Here is an 18,815-nt window from a genome sequence, read left to right as displayed (position 1 = left end):
ATAAATGGTAAATGATAAAAGCCCACCCAAAGTCATGTGGAGCTTTAGTTTTCAACCACGCAGTTGTATGTCGGTTTACAAGTTCAGTTTTGATCTGATTTGACCTGAGCGCTTTCTTCCACTTTTACTGTTTCCATTTCATAGCTTACGTAAATTTCGACCTTTCTCTTTCTGTTCTCGCGTCCTAACTGTGGATCTCTACATATCCTCCAAAGTTGCAGCAGTGTGTGAAATGTGTTTTCTGTTACTTCTCAGACCAGAGAGTCTGGAAAATGCTGCTTCAAAAGAAAATCCACCTCCGCAGCTCTAAGCATGCAGAGTGTTGAAGTGTTTGGGCGATTAGAAGAAAAGTGTGTTCATTTAAAAGCTGACTCAAGAGGTTTTGGATCGTTGTGTTACATGTTTCCACATTTAGGTGGTGTGTTTCTGCTTGAGTGTCCGGGTGTTTTGTTGAAAGACAGGTGTTGCCAATTCAACACACTTGACTGGGTTCAGCCCTCGTCTCACCTGTTTCTCCCCCCGTAGGGGGGCCGGGTCTTACTGATGGCTGAGCAACAGAGATGATAAGATCAGGAACAGGCAGAGCTGCAGCTTTGCGCTGCTGTGAAACATTGTTTTTTTATTTATTTTTTTATTTTATTGTTATACAAAGTATGGAACTCTTAAATCAGATCAGGGGGGATATTTGCTTTGGTCAGAAACTTGACAAGACTTGAGAAACATAAGGATTTCTCTGAGGAACATCTTAAGACTAGTAAGGGATTGTAAATATTTTCGGACTGTTTTAGTCTTGCCTGAGGCCAGACTTTAACTGCCCCTCTGAGGAGCTGGAACAAAACAGCAGGGGCTGAGGTTTAAAGTAGTTTACAACTGCAAACAAGTGTTTCTTAAAAAAAAAACAGAAAAACAATTCTCTTGTAGCTTCTGTGCTTGAACAATGGTTTGATGTCTGGCAAAGTGATTATGAGAAGTTGGAGAGAAAGAAACTGTAAGGATTGACTTGTAATAAAATACAGAGTTGTTTGGTTGTGATGTTAAAACGTGCAAAACAAAATTACTTAGACCATAAACATTGAGTTTACTAAGAACAAGTTATTGATGTTCTCCAGCAATGATGCTTAGGCTTTGTATAAACATAGCCAGGTCTTTATATAAACAAATATCTCTGCCACATTCTTTAAAAAATGTATGTCAGGCACATTGGTTTGGCTTCAGAAAAATTTTTATCCACATAAATCCGCTTCTGAACGTGGTTTTTAACATGAAAACCCATAGGGGGCAGCATAGAGCAAAGCTAAAATCAGGTTGCTTTAAAACAACCAGTTTCCTGTTAGGATTTAAACGTGGCGCCCATTTGTGTGGACGGATATGTAGTAACTACTTCTTTAATGGGGTATTAGAATATAAAGGTAATAAAACACAAGACAATGTCAATTGGGAATTATGTTAAAGCAAGTATGTGGACATATTGCTGCTTTATTTATTGCTAACTGTAATCATCATGACCTTAAATATGCGTTTTCTCGTGTATACACACGCAAACACAAATACGGAGTTTTCTCAACACTCCGCTTTGGTCTGCGTTTTTATAAATAATACGTTTTAGTGATATCAAATGGAGTTTTCATGTGGATGAAAGGCCAAAACGCATCAAAATGCCATTTGTTTTCCCAGATATCCGGCTATGTGTGGATTAGCGCAGTGTTTGCACTGCTTCTTGTGCAGCTAGTGATATTGAAGACATTTTGCTAGGTCGCAGCGGTGACTGCATTGTGCCAGAGGCAACAGAGTTGTTTGTTTTTAAGAAAGGCAAACAGCTTTTTATTCAGGATGACTAATTATGTTTAATCAAGTGCCATCAAGATAGAGAAGTGGTGTTCTGGCAAGCTAGAAAAGGGTAAAAGGTAAACCCACCAGAGCTTGAACCCAAACACTAATTTACTACCTTCAGACATGTTCTTCTCAGACGTTACCCAGTGCTTTGCATTCCTAAATGAAACTTCTCTGGATAATGTCTGGAAAATTTCATCACTACTGTGCAAGTACAAGAAAAACCTGTGATATGAGGTGACTTAGGGCAACTAACAGATCTACTTGTTGCCCAGTTTGATCTTTTACCCAACATAAGTTGGACTTCACATAGGTTTTGAATGTTGTTGTGGATGTGTTTAATGGATGTTGTCATTTAGAAGCATTGTCCATAATTATGTGAGGTTGTGTAAGAAACTAAGAAGTCTATGCCTTATATTATTGCTAATGCTAATACGTTTTGTCAAAAAAAAAAAAAAAAAAAACTGGCCTTCTTCATAGTTTGATTTCAATATTTTTGAAGATAAGAACAGAAAATAAAAAATAGTAATGGAGGATGGAGAATAAAAGTCTATGTTCAGACTTTTATTCCTTTTCCATTTACCAGGTAAATTATTTACATTTCAAAAAATAATTTAGTCCAATCAGAACTTTTACAGAGTATGTCTGACATAGTCTGTAAAAGTTCTGATTGGACTAAATCATTTTTAATAACACCATCAACATAGAACCACAGGCTGTTTCAAGTGATATTTTCGACTGTGTTTGTTTCTCTTGTCCACATTCAAATAGGGACTTTGGTGAGGAATGTTAGATGGAAAAAAACCTGCTTCCAAAGTAAAGATAATAATAATAAAAAACAAGACGGCTCATCACTTCCTCGGCTAGAAGAACATTTGGCGTTTTGTAGCTTCCTTTTGTCTTTATTCAGTCTTTCTAATAAACTTCAAATGTGAGCTCTCAGTTACTAATTTTAAGTCCTGACTTTAAAATTAGTAACTGAGAGGAAAAAGTAAACTGTTTCAGGGAATTTGTAGCCTAGCACTGCTTTAACCGTGCTCACTGCTCAGACACTTCTTCTTTTAAACTATAAAACAAGTAATGTCAACACTACCACCACCTGCTGGCAAAGTATGGACATTACAGCATTTTTGACTAGCATCAGTTAAGATTCAGGTTTTTTTTGTTACGAACGCAAAAGTGGCGTAGTTCAGGATACAGTGTCAGCTTTTTCTTTTAACTACCATATTAAGTCCTGACTTTAAAATTTTAGATCTCGGTTTTTTGGAAACCTTATCATTTTTAGTCAACTAAAAATGCTATTCCTTGTGGTCTTTTTATTTTATTCTGCTTGTTTTTCAATTTGACCAGGTTTCGGTAAAAAGCTGAACTGAGAATTCAAAAAAAGAAAAAAAAATTCAGTGCTGTTGCTTTACTTCATATTAACATGTAGAAAACCTGGAAACATATCTTTCTAATATTAGAATGGAACTTTAAATTGCAAGAGTACCATGGCATGTGATTAGCATTCACATGATAAGTGCTAAATTCATATTAGTATTGGTGTAGGAAAAGCATTACGTGCATCAGCTGTAAATACTTCTGAGAACAAGAAGCTTCTAATAAATATTTTGCTCAGTCCTGCATGAGTTATCATTTTTCATTCGATCTCAAACTTTATAAATTGAATCCTATGCTGTTAGTGTTCAAAACGCCACTTTGTTTTAAGATCTTCACTCTATACCAAACCACTTTATTTCTCAACCTTAATCACTTTCTCCGTTGCCCATGTCGGACTTTCTCCGTTGCCCATGTCGGCATCGCTGAGCGCCTAATCAGCTGTTGCTGAGCACTTTGGTTGGGCACCCGGGCTGCACCGCTGATGCAATTTATTTACAGTGCATCTAAACTGCCAACTTGACCCAGAAAGCACAAAACGGTGCCACGTTTTGTTTTATTATTAGTTTCCAACTCTTTTTGAATACACCTTAAAGGAAACTGCTTTGTTTATCTGCTGCGTTAAACAGTCTTTGTGTTGATGTTTTGCTGAAATCTCAGGAAAGCTATTTAGTAGGGACGACTTCCAGAGAGAAAAGTAGTTTATTTTTATTTCATGCTAAAGAAAACTAATTGATTGCAGTGAGGTGTTAGAACATTTCAGTTAGACTATTAAAGTTTCTGTCTGTTTCCAAGTACCCTGTGTTGACTTGGTGCTTTTAATTAAAAATATTTTTTCCACTACTGAAGATAAGGGGGAAAAAATAGGCTTGTGTACTGGTGCCACTAAGGGAACCACAGACTGATGTGAGTCATCTCTGATCTGTCTGCTGACTGAAAACACGCCATCTCCGCTCTCCCTGCCGCATCTCCTCTCTTTGCACCCCTTTGTGTCTCGGACCCCCCCTCCCATCGCGTTGTTGTGGTGAGGGTCCGTCTTTGTCACTGCCTCGCTGCCTTTACTAGTGCTTGTAACTTCACAAAAAAAAAAACAAAAAAAAAATCAGCATTTCTTGTACGTCATCACAAGTCAGTGATGGGTGACGTTTTCTTTTCCTCTTTTATTACTAGTTACTTCCATTTTTTTCAGTTTGTCATTGCAGCATGCGTGGGAAGTCCACCGGGGTTTTACTCGTGATGTTTCAGTTTTCCTTAAAAAGCATGATGGCGGTCAACATGAATGGCTGTCTCAATGTTCTCTCAATGCCAAAAAGACTTTATGTTCCCATTTTCCTTACTAAGTCTTAAAATGCATTCAGTTATGTATTAAATTTGTACATTTGGTCCTTTTTTGTTTCTATTATTAACCTTTATGGGAAACTGCCTGGAACCATTTGTTCTTTGATTTGTGGCTCTGGCAAAAGGAATGAATGTGTTTTTTATGTGGTTAGCAAAATACCAGAAAGGCAGAACTCTGTGAAATCTTTTTTTTATAATTTTTTTTCTCGAAGCAATTTTCCCTTGATCCATGTTTTAAAACTCAAAACACCTGAAAATATTCTATTGATAGAGTTAAGTTTATAAAATTGGCCACAAACAACACTACCCAGATAAACTGAAATTAAATAAATCTGAAATAGTCAATTTTCCAGAACAAGTGCTCCATATAAACTTTAAATACCCACTATGCTTCCTCAGAATTAGCTGGTTTTCAGTAGTATATTGTAATTGTTTCCCTCTGAACTCATCAATAACCATGTTCAGGATTCTGCTCCTGTTTTATTATTGATATTTTGAGCTTTTGAAGGAGAACCCCCACCTGGGGTTAACTGGATGTTGGAGAGCTGCCATGAGATGATGAAGCAATACTTCACTTAATCACTTGCAGCTTTATCAATTATTTATTATCACTATTCAAAGGAATGCATGAGTCGGATCAAACAGCTGTTCAGTAAATGCGCATCTTGCTTCTGCTGATGATGTTTGCATAGGGAGCAGAAATATCAGTTAATATTTTGGACTTATGTTGACCAAACTAACATCTAACTTCTAGAAACTAAGCCCTTTACTACTCCAATTCTTCCCACACTGGTGTAGTTCTGAAGCAGAGACAAGTCTTGTCTGAGTGGGTTCACCTGAAATGGACTGAATGTCAAAGGGTTAAATCACAGTTTGTTTGGGAAAACTTATAGTTGTTAAAGCATATTCATAAGTTTCACAATTTCAGGTTTCATTGTCAAAATTCATAATTTCATGAATTGTTATATACACCATTTCTGGTGTATATGAAGCCATAAACCCCATGGCTTCATATGCACCAAAGATAAGAATTGGCCAATATTCCCTTGATTGGCTTGATCTACAGTGCCACATAAGAGTCATCAAAATTAAAAGGCACCAAGGAAGTAATGCTAAAATTGAAGTTGGCACAGCTTCCATTTTATGTTAAATTGCTAAAATGCTAAAATGGAAGTAAGCATAGCTTAACTTTTGTACTAAATTCTGAAAATGCCAACATATAAGTTAGCATAATTTCTATTTTATGCTAAAATGGAAGCTAGCATAACATTCATTTTGTATTAAAAGGATTAAAAGGAAGGTAGTATAACTTCCATTTCATGCTAAATTGCTAAAAGACTTAAATGGAAATTAGCATTATATCTGTCATAGCTTTTACATGTTGTTGACCCTTTTGGGCCAACATACTGACTGGTTATTTACAGATTTATTTCTGAAAAATCATAAAAACCCTTTGACCTAAGGATGCTCAGAATGCGTAGCGTATAATATTGGCATCCAACAGAATGTGTTTTGATGAACCATTTTGGCACCTATCTCTGTAAGATAAGAAAAAGGTCCAAAACATATTTTAATTTACTCACACATTTAGTTTTCCCATCAAACCTGAACAAGAATTGTGCTACTAAAACTGACTTGCGAGTTCAAAATGGGGAAAATAAATATCCAAGTTACAAGGTTAACTTTCATAGTTCAATTTAAATAAATAGTCCTACAGCAGAAAATGTCTTGTAGAAAGTCTTAACTTATTGAAGCTGAACAATAAGTCAAGTTTAAATTGTTGTTGGACATGTTGGGGGTACAAATGAATTCCTTAAGGTAGTTCTCAATGTATAAAAGCTGTTTGAATGTGTACGTTTGGTAAATATGTATCCAGGGATTTAGCCAGAAACAGGGTGGATCCTTAACTGGGCCAGCGATGCAACAAAAGCTGTTGAGACATGACGCATTGCTCTCAGGGCCGTTTAAATTTTTCTCACACCTTTCGGATCCTGACATCATCAGCTCATGTCTCTTTCATTTGCTCATACCCACTTCTGCCTCGTCTCACAGTCATACTCACTCTGGAACTCAAAAAGAAGCAGGCTGTTCATGTCTCCTCTGAAAACCCATCTTTTATTTATGTGCTTTATCTATAATTCCTTTCCTGCGCCGTTAGCGCTCCCTCTAAATATAGACTTACTTCACTATTTATAGAAAAGTTACTCTCTGTATTCTGTTTTTCTCTCTTTCCTGACAAATTAAAACTTTTCTGGAAAAAAAAATGCATCCCACATTCCTAAGAAAAGCCATGCATTCCTCTAGCAGCACACACACACACACACACACACACCCACACACACACACACACACACTCCCACAGGCTATCTGAGTGTTCTGTAATAGGATATGAATGAGTTATGTGGGAACTTTATTGCCCTTGGCTCCAAACACATGTTGGCGAATCCTAAATATTCCTGGTAATTCTGCAAACATCCTGACAATATATATATCGGGAGGAGGAACTGCACCATTCAGGAAATAAATACAGAAAATAACAGCTGCAGTATAACTGACCGTTTACAGTGTGAAGCTTTATGTCTTCCATAGGAGTTGCGGCGCAGTCCGTGATGTATTATTTCCCAGCAAAATCACTCTTTAACAACTGTACTATAAGATGCAATAATATTTGTATTCAAAATTATTTTTTCACCCCCTCCTGCCATCATCGCTCATTAACCGTTTATATTAGGTCCAGAGGTGATGTTACACAGTGTGTATGAAAGAGCAATCGATGAAAAACAGAGTGTTATTGTTGCAGTTATCTGGTCTGCAGGACCTGATAGTTTGTCATCCTGTCAAGTTATCATCACCTCCGTCTAAGAGTAAATAATTTGGTTTTAATGGGTGCAATTAATTTGCACATCTGTGTAGACACTTTTAGTCTTCTCTAGTCTATGCTGCTTTTATTTTTTATTTTTTTAAGAAACAGCATGACCTATCTTACCTTAATATTTATTTAGCTTTTAATTCGTAGCTGTGCTAATTTTTGACCGGTCCCTTAACCTCCGTCTGATGTTTTGGTGATTGTCTCATATGTGCACCATTATGCTGTGTGAACTGTTTGGTAGGTAATTTAAGGGTCTTGTCACAGCTCAGCATCTGTGTGCTCTGATAACTGGCTAAGGGTTGTGTAGTTATCATGAGTTATTGCCTTTTGAAGATAAGTAGGACAGTCTTATGTACTTTTTTTTTTCCACAATACGTTGCCAGACGTTGCTGAATGAGGTGTAAAAACAGCTGGACATTTTTTTTTTTTTCTGCCGTTGGGGGTGGGGGAGTTAAGGTCAGAGACATACATTATGTGCTTTACAGAGTTTTAATTATTGGGATGTATTTTTTCTATCATGGATTGCAATAAATCCAAACTATATTGTGATATTTTTGAACCTATGTTGGTAGGTTCAGAAGATCAGATTTCTGAGTTTCCCTCCTGTTGGTCATCGTCAGGATTCAGTGCATTAGCAAGTTTCAGTGACAATATATTTGAAACTGATTTCTATGACTATATATGTCACTGATTAAACTTGAATAAATCTCATGTTTGGTGTTTTGAAACAAAGGAATAGATGCCGACCATTCTCAGCTCTGTCTCTACCTTGACATTCCACAGTCTTTGCTGTGAAGTTTTCCCCCTGCGCTTTAAACCACTAATCAGCCTCTCCTCTTTTCATTCTTTTAGGCTCGTAACGTAAACACAGGGGAGCTGGCTGCTATCAAAGTCATCAAACTGGAACCGGGTGAGTTGCCTCATGTTTGCCTTGGTTTATTCCCTTTTTTGTCCCTATATTGGATGCTCCGTTTCTTTATCAACTCCTCGTTCCGAGAAGAGCGATCCTCAGTTTTTGTTTTTTTTTTTTTTTCCCCCATATTTTTTTTCTTTGATGTTCCCCACTTTCCCTTGTCTCTGTTTCAGCTATATCCATCTCCTCTTTCATTAAATAGTTGCGTTAGTAGCGGTAGTGTTGCCATGGCAGTTAATTATCGCTGCAATAATGCCTGTGTTGACTGCAGGGGAGGACTTTGCTGTCGTCCAGCAGGAGATCTTAATGATGAAGGATTGTAAACACTCTAACATCGTTGCCTATTTTGGCAGCTATCTTCGGTAAGAGTGTGAATGTGCAGTAGTTGGTGACAGCTGTTAATAAGTTACATGTTTTGGTTATAATCTGATTGTTAGACATATAGAGTGAGTTATATGGTATGTCTTTTGTTGTTTTTGTTTGTTTAGAAGGGATAAATTATGGATCAGCATGGAGTATTGTGGAGGTGGTTCTCTGCAGGATATATATCATGGTAAGATCTATATCCATGTCTTATTTTTTTGTATGTTTGTCATTTTTTTTCTGCAACTGCTTTTTCTTTTCTTTCTCTCAGTAACCGGGCCTCTGTCAGAGTCGCAGATAGCCTACATGTCGCGGGAAACCCTGCAGGTAATGTTTACACTCTACACATTATAGACGTACAGCATCACTGTCGACTGCTCTGCCTCAGACAGTATGCCTGCGCTCATGCTCTTTGTTTAAGAGGACGTCCAGCTTATTTGAGGGACACTGCATTTATTTCCTTTTGTCTATGGCTGCGTTTCCATCCAATCGTCATATGAATTTTAAGTGAACTTTCAAAATGTTGGAAATAAGAAGGATAATGCGAATTAGGCGAGTTTGTATCTGCTAGTTTGGAGTGTAATTTCATCAGATGTTGACGCTACATATGGCTACAAATGCTAGTTTGTTTGTAGAGGTTGCAAACAAACTAGCATTGAGAATTCTCCAGACCAGAAGTTTGAGCGTTTTTCTGAGTTTCGTGCCTCTGGTGAGACACGGTGACACACCAGTGGGTGGGGAAGTTCGCTACATCAAAACTTATTGGGCACATGTGTTTCATCTACACATTTTTTTTTTCAGAATTTTTCCATTTCCATTCAATGTTTACTAATGTGATATTTCAAAACAAAAAAAGAAGAAAACATTGATGGAAACATGATTTATGTTAAGACTATAACAATGCAGTAATTTTCACAAATTGGACACAATATTATTAACCCCACGAATCATAGTAAGTTTGCATTGAAAAGTCATGTTTAAAAATAACTTAAAAAATTATAGGAACTTTTGCAAATTAGAATTCAGATATAATTAGAATTGATGCAAAATAAAACCCTATAAACCTTAGGGGTTTTCTCCCTTTTCCTTCTTTATGTTCTACCAGAACCAACAGGTTGCCCATAGCAACAGCCTTTGTTTTGTGTACATTGATGAGTTCAAGTAATGTTGATACTTGAACTGTGCGTTATGGACCAAAAGCATGAATGACCAAAGCTAGTGTTAAGGTTTTAGGCAGTGATTTCTAAACTGTTTGCCACGTGGGTCAAAAAGTAGAACGTTTTGTGTTTTTTGTTTATTTTACCAAATTAGCTCGTTAAGAATGTTTTAATTTAATCTACTCAACAATAAGCCAAATAGTGTTTAATTTTTTGTAGAAAAAATAAGGAAATCATTGTCCTTCCAAAGCATTAAAAAATATCTTGCATGTTTGCCTTATGAAAAATTTGCTTAAAATTCCAACATTTTGGGATTGTTTGCTATTTTCTTGATATTAAATTGTTTTCTTTAGCTGGATTTAACACATGGCTGCTTTTGAACAAAGTCGCTGTGTTGGAGGTCCTGTTTCTATGAAAATAAACAGAAATCAAAGAGCATGTGATAAAAGACTAATGCTTTGTGTTGTACGTTACATTTTCCATTTCAAGATATTCTTGGGGCAGCGAAACTTTTAAAAAAGGGTCGTTCTGCACCGACTGGGCTCATAGCGCATAGACCACACTTTGGACACCACTTTTTTTAATTTATTTATTCATTATTTGTTTATTTATGGCTTTTTTAAAATTATACTTTCTTAAAAACAGAAAGTATAACATGTTGATGTTAAGAAACCTTATAAAGATGCATCAAATGTTGTTCTAAAACTGAAATTAATCAGCTGTCTTATTTCTATCATCTTATGTTGGTCTCAGTTTGACATCAGTAACCTCGCCATTCCTTTCACAGGGTTTATACTACCTACACAGCAAAGGCAAAATGCACAGAGATATTAAGGTGAGCCTGAACTAAAGTCTGCTCCATGTTCTCTTAACCAGCATTTAATTACTCTGTTTTTAGTTTGCCTGTTTTAATCTATAAAACGTTGTGTGAATTATTTTTTAATAGAGCTTTATAGATGTCAAACATTTAATGGCTAATTTCATCTCAGGTTAAGATAAAGTCCATTTCATTATTGTTATTATTATTGTACAATTTATAAAAGCATCATAGTTAATTAGAAAATTTATTTGAAACTCATGGGTACATTTTTTTGTATTGTCAGTATTTTTTTGTGCAAATGAGCAGAAAGTTTTTCTTGCTACTTTGTGGTATTTTTGGACTTTTATAGGGAGCCAACATCCTCTTGACAGACAACGGCTACGTTAAACTTGGTGAGATCCGACTCTTATCTTCTGTTTTTAAAGATCGAGTGAGATCAGCTTCATTTACCGACATGGGTTTTCTTTGGCTTATTTTTCTTATGCCCTTTTTTTTCTTCTTCCCTTAGCTGATTTTGGCGTGTCGGCTCAGATCACAGCCACTCTTGCCAAGAGAAAGTCATTTATTGGAACGCCTTACTGGTGAGTTTGATATGCGGGTATTGGTGCAGGTAGAGTGAAGTTAGACTATGAAGCAGCCTCTCCCTGCTGCTATGTTGGAGTCATGACTTAGTCACATTTTCATTGAAGAGTTAAACAAGGGATTTGGGGAAAAATATGCAAATTTTTGATTATAAGAAAAAAAAAAAGGAATTATATTTAGCTTCTACGTCTGTATCCTTTCATCTTCCACCATGGGTTTCTCTCTTAATCTAGGATGGCTCCAGAGGTGGCAGCAGTGGAGAGGAAGGGGGGCTACAATCAGCTGTGTGACATCTGGGCAGTGGGCATTACTGCAATAGAGCTGGCAGAACTACAGCCACCCATGTTTGACCTGCACCCGATGAGGTAAAGCTGCATGTGTGTGTGTGTACGTGTGCGCGCGAGTGTTTGTGTGTGCAAGTTTATTATTGACACACTGCTGAAGTGATGGCTGTGTGTTCTTGTTCTGTGTGAAACAGTATCAGAACATACTGAACTAAAAAAAAAAAGAGCTGTGGTTGTTTGGATGATTAGAATATTATGTAATGTTTAGATTGTTCTTGAAGGGTGATTTCACACCTCGACTCTGTGTCGAGAAACCAAAATTGTAATATTTGTTAGATTTTCAGCTGCTGCACTCTGTCAAAAGATTCCAACTAATTGGAAAACTTGTTCTCTTGGGCGTTGCACCAAAATCTGCTGAAGAAAACAAAATGAAAGCCTTCGAAGAAGACATGAGTGCAAAATGTAAACAAAGATGGAGCAGCGTCAGATTTTAGTGGCTGTCTTTGGTAAAAGACCACGAGTCATTTGTCCCTTTAGCATTAGACTCTCACGTTAGTTTTGATTGTATTTACCCAGAATCCACTGCGACTCGGTCCACTTTCTGCTTCTGAAGTGGTCTCTGGTCTGCTTGGCGTTCACATACGCATTCGAACCGCGGCAGAGTTCACGTCAGCCGAGCTGAGCCCCAGGTTTTTGGCGGACCAGAGTTCGCTTTTTTTTTTTAGAAAAAAAGTTTGACTATAGCGGACCACGAACGGACCCTCACTCTTATTTTCAAATTAAAACACTCTGATCAAAACTTAAGATTTGGTCAAGATTGGAATATTGCTTTATATCCGTTTTAAGAAAGTGTTTTTTCCTTTTTTCTATGATTTGAAAAATTTTTTTGGTACAATTCAAGACAACTACCATGCATAGTTCCACCACTATCATTTGTTTCCCTCTTCGTCCCATCCAGGGCTCTGTTCTTGATGACCAAGAGTAACTTCCAGCCTCCGAAGTTGAAAGATAAACTCAAGTGGTGAGAGTCATTGACTTCTTTATCATCTTCATGTTTATCAAAGAAGCTGTTGGCATTTTCATCAGAGCCATGGCATGAGTTATTTGAGGGTCAAAAGTTTAACTCTTTCTTCTGTTCTCGTTTTTCTTCTTCTCTGGTCTTGACAAACAGGACGAATAACTTCCATCATTTTGTGAAACTAGCTCTTACCAAGAACCCAAAGAAGAGGCCTACGGCAGAGAAACTGCTGCAGGTGAGAAATGAAACGAGATAGTTTTACTTCTTTAAAGGAAATAACCTGGAATGTTGTTTGTAAGACTTTATATCAGTTGCAGTTGTAGGAGAAACCTCGTCCCGTCTAAATGTCATGAAATCAAATTTTGATGCATTTAGATTAAAATAAAATTTAACCTAAATTAAAATTTTAAAATTTTAAATTTTAAAATTGAAATATATCCTATAAATATATCCTATAGATCACGATGCCTGAAAAAACGACACCGCATTTACTGGTTGCTTTATGAACCTATTAAATTACTGTTGTACTATACTTTACGTGTGTTATAATCTTAGAAACTCCCCTTGGAAATGCTTAAAGTGCTTGAATTTGATTTTGTGAAAGGCGTAAAAATGTTTTGGGTTTTCACACCTGATAGTCCGGTTGACTCGGTTCGATCGGTAACCAAAATTGAAACATTCATTGCACTTTCACGCTGCAATGTGTCAAACCATCCAAAACCTTTTTTAAACCTGTTCACCCTCTCCTTTGCCTGAGAGGGCGCTGCACCAAGAACCACTGAAGGACACGACAGGAAAACCAGACAACAATAGAGAAACTTCCTTCTTCGCAACATGTAAACAAAAATGGAGTGGTGTCAGACTTTAGAGGTTGTAGGATTTAGCTAGACCACTAGCTATTTCTCCCACTAGCGCTAAACACACATATTTGTTTTGGGTGTATTTACCCAGAACTCCCTGCGGGTGCATTCACATCAGCCCTGTTTAGTTTGGAGGTGTTTTTTGTTTCAGCGCCACCACAGGCGAGGAGGTGAAACAGGTTTTTCAAAGGGTTTGGATTGTTTGATACATTGCAGTGTGAAAGCCAATCGCAGCTGAAAATACAAGAAATGTTGCAGTCCCCCCCCCCCAATTGAATTGAATCTACTGGACTATCAGGTGTGCAAACACCCTCAGCTGACCTCCGTCTCCCGTCTCTCCTCCAGCACCCGTTCGTCTCCCAGCCTCTCAGCAGGACGCTTGCGATCGAGCTGCTGGACAAGTCCAACAACCCCGACCACAGCACGTACAACGACTTCGATGACGACGAGCCTGAGCCCGAGGTAACCTTTCACCTTCTGGGATTCCGTTTGCTTGAAAACTAAAGTGCTGCCAAGTATAAGAAGCAGATCAGTAAGGAAGTGATTGTGATTTGCTGGATTTTGCTTCTTTCCTCCCTTTCTTAAAATATGTCCTCATGTCTCCTCAGCTGGCTACTCACTGATCCCCAGCCGTCATATCCTCTTTCCTTGTGCTCTTTTTTTTTCGCCCTTGTTTATGTGACTCATTCTTTGCCTTTTTCTCCTTCTCCCCTGTTTCTCTATTCTTTTGCACTTTGTCACTCTTCTCTTTCCTCCGTCTTTTACCTCACTTTTCCTCTCTCCTCCATTTTTCTCCTGTTTTCCCCGCCTCCTTCCTCCCACTTAGTTTAAATACAGAGGTCATTTCCTCCCCATAAGCCCCGGTGCTCGACGCGCACCCCGCTTTGCGGCCCGTAGGAAGGTACTCGTGTCGGCTGCAGTGATGTCTTTCTAACACAAGCTGTCTGTTCTTTGAAAATGCTTCTGAATTCGAACTACAGCAGCGACTGAACACAGTTGAGAGTTTCCATTCTGTCCTCTGAATCCTGGTGTTGTCATGGAGTTCGGCTCTGGCATGTGACGCATTCATGGATTACCCATGCAGCTGCATAATTACTCTAAGCGTTCATGTTTTTTTGTGCTGATTTGAGTGTCGGCTGATTGTTAACTACCTTTTCTGGTCAGTATCTTAGTCTTTTTAACATTTTAATACCTTATGGTTTGAGTTGACAAATTTCTTAAAGCTATACATGATTCTGGGGTCAAAATGTTTTAGTTTTTCTGGAAAGAAATTGCCACAGCCTCTCATTTATTATCGACTAACCATGGCCACATCATCGCTAAGCAAACATCTGTAATTCATCCCAGGTCTGTGAGAGCAGCAGCTGGGATGAAGATGTGGTTGATGAAGAGAGCTTCCAAAGCTTCACATGTTCTAGTTCTCTAAACTGATTTCTTATAGACACAATTAGAAGAATCATTCACTTGTCTTAAACGGTCAACTCCAACCTTTGACAGAAATCTATGCAAAATACAACACAAAAAACATTTGCAAGGTTCTATCCTTTGCAAAGCCAAAACTCAAATCGTTTTTCTCATTTTGTTGTGCCGATCACGGAGCTCGGTGTATTTTATTGGGATTTTATGTGAAGTGCAGTGTGCTATTGTGAAGTGAAAGGAAAGAAAAGTATTTTAAATACATCTTTTAAGACATAAAGATTATTAAAGAGTCCTTTGAATTTGTATTCAACCTCTATCTGTCATATTTTGTAGAAATAGTTTATTTAGGTATACATCTCTACCAGCTTTGCACATTGCTTGTGAATCTCAATTTTCAAATCTTGCCGCAGATTCTCAGTTGGGTTTAGGTCTGGACTTTGACTTGACCATCCTAACAAAGCACACATGATTATGCTTTGATTTAAGCCAATCAGGTGTAGCATTTGCTACAATGGATGTTTAGCGTTTCCCTGTCCTTGTTGGGGGAGAAAAATATCTCCAAAACATGTTGCTGCAATCACCATATTTTACTGTGTGGTTGTTGTACTCAGTGTCAGGTGAACAGTATTTAACACGAACAGGACAAAATTAAAATTCTGTATAGAAATTGTAGCACACACCTTAGTTCCATGTATAAGTCAGGTGACTTTTGGTTGCACTTGATTTTATTTGCGTTTCAGAGTAAAAGGGGGCCGAATACAAATTCTCTCCATGTTTCCAGATGTATTACCATAAAAAAACTATTTATTATTTTTCTTTCCACTTAGCAATTATACACTATTTTCTGTTGTGTTATCATAAAATCCCACTAAAAGACTATGAGAGACTATGGTTGTAATTTGACAAAGTATGAAAAATTTAAAGAAGTTAGTGTGATAAAGTTTATGGATTCCCATCTTCACCCGCATCTTAAAGGATGCAGATAAAAATTATACTTTAGGTTGGGAAGCCATCTTCATCTCACATTTCCTGTTGAAGTTTCTAACCACTCTTACGGGACTGTCATGAGAATGGATTTAATATTGACGAATCTACTTGATGACTATAATTATTTTCATTTTTGGATTGAGATCTCCAGTTCTTGATCAGGCATGGAATGAGTTTGTGGTGTGTTAAGGTTTCCTGTGAAAAAAACATATCTACTTCCTGAGATTAAACGCTTAAGATATGATGTCAAATTATGTAAAATTTGTCTTTTTATTTCAATTCTTGGAAGCTGGGAGGGGAAATAAGACTTCAAATTATTGATATGTTTGTCTGTGGAATTGTAAAAAAACAAAACTGAAACTTAAATTTCTTGGATTTTTAAGACTACTAAAGGTTTTGATGCTGCCAGTGCAGAAAGATTTGTTTTTCAGTGACTCAGTTGCTACGTTTTTGGTCTCTGGCCAAAAGCAGTGGCTAGTTGTTTTTGCTGTGTCTTTGAATGCTGCGCCACAGGAAATGGCAGAAGGATTAGGCCTTTTTCTTTAAAACCAGCGGTAGTCTTAAGTGCAACGTAAACATCATATCTAACATTTGAACTGCTCTGCTCTTCACTTTTAGTCTCCGGTCTCAGTTCCTCATCGGATCCGCTCCACTAGCAGGAGCACAAGGGAAGGAAAGACTCTGTCCGAGATAAACTGTAAGTCGGAGCGCACTGTCTTCTTTTTTCTTGCTCTCATTTCATGTCCGTTTGCCAAACTCATATTCCCCATTGTCCCTTCACAGTCGGACAAGTGAAGTTTGATCCTCTTCTGAGAAAGGAGACAGAACCTCATCACGAGCCGGTGAGTAATGAGGCGTGGCTTTATATGTGTATGCATGTGAACGAGACTGTGTGGTTTGAATTGCACCTGAATTGTTGTTCCCAACATCGCAATATGAAGCACTCGTTTCTGTCACTCCAAAGGGAACCGTATATGAGCTGGGTTTTTTATAAAATACATTACTGTCAATAGTCTCTGATCTTTCCCACTTGAAATTCTTTTGATTTGGTTCATGTAAGGTCAGTTGGTTCTTTAATAAGATTAGTAAGTAGAGTTGGTTGACAAGCAAATAAAGGTAAATGAGATCAGCAAGTAAACGATATCAGTTGGTAAGTTAGTTTAGGAAAAGCGGATAATAGTAAAGGTAGTTAGTAATGTTTGAAAATGTGCATAGTTAGTTAGGTTAGTAAGCAATTGCAGTGAATGGCGATGCAAAGTCAGTGGGCTAAGTAGTGTATAAATGTAAAGTGAGTAAGCAATTTAAGGGTTGTAGGGTTAGTTAGTAGGTATGTAGCTAAAACAAGTTGGTAAAGCTCATAAGCAAATGAGTAAACTTTGAAAATGTATAATTGAACAGATTTTTTTGCCTTGAAACAACATTTGTTGTGAATTTTCGCTATATAAACAAATTGAATTAAGTCAAGTTTGATAAGTAAATTTAGTTTATCAGCAAATATGGTTAGTAAATAAGTTTAAGTGGTAAGTAATGTTGGTAACTTAAGTTTTCAAGTAAATTAGTGTTACCTGTCAACCCTACATTATTGACAAGTAAGGTTAGATGACAGGGAATGTTAGTAAGCGTAGTAACTAAGTACATTTGGAAGGTAACCAAGTTAACTTAGTTATTAAGTAAATATGATTACTCAGTCAATTTACTTCATTTGTAAGCAAACTTGGTTAGTTACCTGGGTGAAAAGTGTTTTGCACATTAGCAGGAGGGTTAACCACCCAAAGTTTACTCATGTTAGTTTGAAGTCGATGTGATTTTCTTCATCCAAGGGATTTTGAAACAGTAACACACAGAAGCTAATAGTCTGAGTTTATTGCTTTGTTGTATTTTGTGTGAAACCCACAATTCTGATTTCGATTTAATGTCACACCTAAAGAGTGTTTCATTTATAAGACGGAAAACCAGGATATGGCCCATTGCTAGTCTTAAATGTGACTGTTTACTACTTTAATTGCTGCATTGAAGCTAAAAAACAACAAAGTCTGTCCTGTAGTCAAATTGAACGGTGCATTTCTCTGGCGCTAAAACACATTTCTGGATGAAACCAAAACCACACATTTGGGTTTGACAGTTTTGAGGAGGAACATGAAACACACCTGCTGTCTCTTTCTATTGTTTTTAGACTCCCTGAAATGGTTGGTGCTTTTGAATTTTGCTTTTAGAAAGCAAATAGGATGGGGCAGCTTCTGGACACAAGACACTTTACTTCCACATTTTCACCTTTCACATCTACCTTCCCCTCTGTCGCCTCTGTTCTTGTTGGCTGAAATAAAGTCCAACTACAATTAAGTCAACCCCCTGCCTTTCCCTGTCCTCTGTGCAGCTTCACCCATACAGTTTATTTAAATAATATCACTTTGTCCCTAAAGCCACATTCACTCGGATTTCTTTCTTTCTTTTCGGTTTCAAATCTGTTTTTGAAACTTGTAACACATTTTGTTTTCAGCTTTTTCTTCTTCATCACAAACTTTCACCTTTTTGACGTTGATTCACTCAGCCAACTTGTTTCACAATGGAGTCGATGCTTTACCATTACCACATTATTCTAACAATTGATAACTTCTCTAAATAGACCAAATTGACAGCACAATGAAAACTGAAGCAATTTTTACATGGCACCGGTTCATAATGACTGCCATTTAAATGCTCCAGGTAAAATAAACATGCTTCATTCATATCTAACTACAGAGAATCCAATTTGTTCGCAATACATGCATCCAGTTCAGTCCCATTTTAACACAATATGGTCAAACATCAGTCATAGCAGACCTTATGCTACATCAGATAAAATCATGACCCATTCCTGCTTTTTTTGAGCTCTTAGTAACTTTAATAAAGAAAAGGTATAAAATTGATTTATAGCTGATTAGAGCCAGTTGCTTTTTATCCTTTTTGATTTATAAACGGATGTGTTTACATTCTTTTTTTTTTTTTTTTTTAATAGATA

General features: G+C 37.3%; 1 protein-coding gene across 12 annotated transcripts in view; it reads left to right on the top strand.

The window, feature by feature from the left end:
- Positions 1–18,815, top strand: part of LOC103476458 (mitogen-activated protein kinase kinase kinase kinase 3) — a 51,027-nt gene that overhangs the window by 8,689 nt on the left and 23,523 nt on the right. For 8 of the 12 annotated variants that reach the window (XM_081616394.1, XM_008428826.3, XM_008428827.3 and 5 more), the window contains exons 2-15: positions 8,267–8,324; positions 8,599–8,689; positions 8,816–8,880; positions 8,962–9,017; positions 10,635–10,682; positions 11,017–11,059; positions 11,176–11,248; positions 11,483–11,614; positions 12,492–12,554; positions 12,705–12,786; positions 13,757–13,873; positions 14,238–14,312; positions 16,436–16,514; positions 16,601–16,659. In XM_081616394.1, the coding sequence (XP_081472520.1) occupies positions 8,267–8,324; positions 8,599–8,689; positions 8,816–8,880; positions 8,962–9,017; positions 10,635–10,682; positions 11,017–11,059; positions 11,176–11,248; positions 11,483–11,614; positions 12,492–12,554; positions 12,705–12,786; positions 13,757–13,873; positions 14,238–14,312; positions 16,436–16,514; positions 16,601–16,659 (1,041 nt within the window). The remainder of the gene's footprint in view (positions 1–8,266; positions 8,325–8,598; positions 8,690–8,815; positions 8,881–8,961; positions 9,018–10,634; positions 10,683–11,016; positions 11,060–11,175; positions 11,249–11,482; positions 11,615–12,491; positions 12,555–12,704; positions 12,787–13,756; positions 13,874–14,237; positions 14,313–16,435; positions 16,515–16,600; positions 16,660–18,815) is intronic. The other 4 variants (XM_008428829.3, XM_008428828.3, XM_008428836.3 and 1 more) reach the window with 1 other exon arrangement.

The sequence above is a fragment of the Poecilia reticulata genome, chromosome 15, assembly GCF_904066995.2.
Source record: "Poecilia reticulata chromosome 15, P_reticulata-male-v2, whole genome shotgun sequence".
Lineage (NCBI taxonomy): Eukaryota > Metazoa > Chordata > Actinopteri > Cyprinodontiformes > Poeciliidae > Poecilia > Poecilia reticulata.
Note: the sequence above shows the minus strand (reverse complement) of the source record. Positions and strands in the feature narration are given on the sequence as shown.